At 43.0% G+C, this 2,408-nt stretch overlaps 1 protein-coding gene across 1 annotated transcript; it reads left to right on the forward strand.

Moving 5' to 3' along the window:
• Positions 1 to 1,128: 1,128 nt before the first annotated feature.
• PPTG_00459 (hypothetical protein) lies at positions 1,129 to 1,933 on the forward strand. Its single transcript, XM_008891859.1, has 2 exons — positions 1,129 to 1,485; positions 1,552 to 1,933. Exons 1-2 carry the CDS (start codon positions 1,185 to 1,187, stop codon positions 1,677 to 1,679), a joined length of 429 nt encoding a protein of 142 aa, XP_008890107.1. The 5' UTR covers positions 1,129 to 1,184; the 3' UTR covers positions 1,680 to 1,933.
• The last annotated feature ends 475 nt before the right edge of the window (positions 1,934 to 2,408 follow it).

A 2,408-nucleotide genomic window follows, 5' to 3' on the forward strand; every position in this document is an offset into this window, starting at 1 on the left:
ACTTAGTGAGATGTGTGTAGGCGCTCAAAGGCTAAAGAATAAGAGCTCAACTTGGTATTATTGCAAAGGTGTTAACATGCAGCATACTAACGAATGAGGTAGATAATGACTGCTTAAGACAGAGTATTCAACAGTTGAGCTGTAAATTGTGTAAGATTTGTATGCAATAGAGGCGCGAAGCAGATCTTTAACGTTTGTAGGATAACAAGATTTTAAGTGGATGAGTTGAAGATGCGTGTGTATCTAGATGCGCGGCGAGGTGCGTGCGTTGTGGTACGTTGCTTTTGGTGAAAGTTTGCGAGCTAGATCTAGAAACAAGGATAAAGTGCAATAGCCGTAGATATGTAATGATCGTAGGATATTACGTAGTTTCGTCGTATTTTTTATACTTCGTAGGCTCCGTGTTAAGGTAAAATGGTAGACATCACGTGCAGGGCAGTCAAACCTTCACTATGTAAGTGGACAACACGATTAAAATTTAAAGTAATGAACAAAGCGCTTTTGATAGTGACTTCTGGAAATATGACAAGCGTTTCTTCGGATACGTTCTTTCGTTGGATCAACTAATAGATACGTTGAAGGTACAGTAACATCACAGAACTCAATGGCTAAACGATGATCAAACGCATCATCGCTTGTTAGTTTAAGTGGGACAGGTGGATTGCTAGAAGAATTATTCGTGGGCGTCGTATGCAGCTCACATCATGGGCTAAGATTCAGGTATTAATGATGGACATCGAATACTAGGCAGTACTATCTATAACTCTTCGGATACGTTCTTTCGTTGAAATCCGCCAATGGGTACGTTGATGGCGAAGTGGCATCAGTGGAATCTACTATTAATCGAAGTTCTAAACGCATCGCTTAGATGCATTGACCGCCCACTTAAACTATCGACGCATCCTGGACGACCGCAAGTAGATGGATTTTTCTCTAGGATAATGTAGGAGATCTAGAAAATAGTTAAAGACTAGTAACATAGTTAAAGAATAAGAAGAAGCTACCTTTTTGAAGATGGGCGAATGTAAATTAACTACCGAATATGGAATCGTGTGCGTACCATACGTGCCGACCCTTAAGGAAGATTCTAACGTTGAGGCTGGCTGTGAGGATCACTTCAACGAACACCACCGAAGTTGTCTGTTCTCTTTTAAACTCGAAGTCATTACACAACTTGCACCACGATGGTGCGTGCATTGAAGCCGGTACGATCTGTGAAAGCAGCCAAGGAAGCCAGAGCTGCTCTTCGAGTTATACGTCGTGTGGCTATTCGTACACGGGCTACACAACCACACGAACCAACTCAACACTCGGAAACCCTCGACGGGTTAGAAGCTGAGCACATAAAGACACGGTTAACACGTGGTGAAGAAACCAAGAGGAGGAACGAAGAGTCTCAGAATCTCCCACAAAGCAAGCGTCGGAAGCGGAAAGACAGCCATGCTGATGCTAATGAGGCTGCCAGCTTTGAATTTGACAAGCAAGGTAAGTGCTAATACAATAAGGTTTTCCTGCAGGTTTCTAAAACCTGTGTATTTCATTGTCTGGCAGATTTCTTCGATGCCATCGACGCGCCATTGTTTCGGGTGTGCGGAAGCTGTGGTGAACTCGGCAATGCAAACAACTCAAAGTTGAAACTATACGATCCGAAATCTATTTTTTTTTTCTCCTCTGTGTAATGCCGATGGAGAGTGCGAAATCATTCCTGAAGGCCTTGTAAGCGATGACTGTAATGAAAGTGTTCGTGAAGGGCTTGTAGCTAGTGAAGACAAGACAATGATATGGCTATGTGACAGATGTAACAGATCTCTGTTGGCACGGAAAACACCCAAATTTTGCCGAAGTAGTGGCTTTAGAATAAGAGCTGTTCCAACTGAACTGGCTGAATTGAATCGAATGGAGTCAAGGCTAATTGGCCTTGGCATTTCTTTCACTACGTGTGTAAATCAATACAGAGATGGCCAGGAATTTACTCGCGGAAATGCCGTTAACTATTGGAACGAGCCGGGTGAAATGGTAAAAGAGCTTCCAAGACCATTAAAAGACTGTGGCGTTGTATTGCTTAAATCAAGATCTGATATCACAACAAACTACTTTCGTGTGCGTCCAGATTTCGTGAGGCGCGCGCTGTGTTGGCTTATAGCTAACAACCCTCTCTATGAAAACATAAGAATCTCAGAAGAAAATTTACGAGAACTAGATGATAACCTCAACGACGATATACCATGCATACCCGTCACGGATGATGAGGTGAGCGAGCTGCAAGGACACGTTAATCAGGCGAACAGCGAAAAACAAGCTAAGCCAAATAACTGCAATGATGGCACCCGTCGTGGGAGTGATGATAGCTCATGTGGATATTGCAATTCGTTGGTATGTGAAGGAGCATTAAATGCTAATACCGACTC

The sequence above is a fragment of the Phytophthora parasitica genome (genome assembly GCF_000247585.1).
Source record: "Phytophthora parasitica INRA-310 unplaced genomic scaffold supercont2.1, whole genome shotgun sequence".
Taxonomy (NCBI): domain Eukaryota; phylum Oomycota; class Peronosporomycetes; order Peronosporales; family Peronosporaceae; genus Phytophthora; species Phytophthora nicotianae.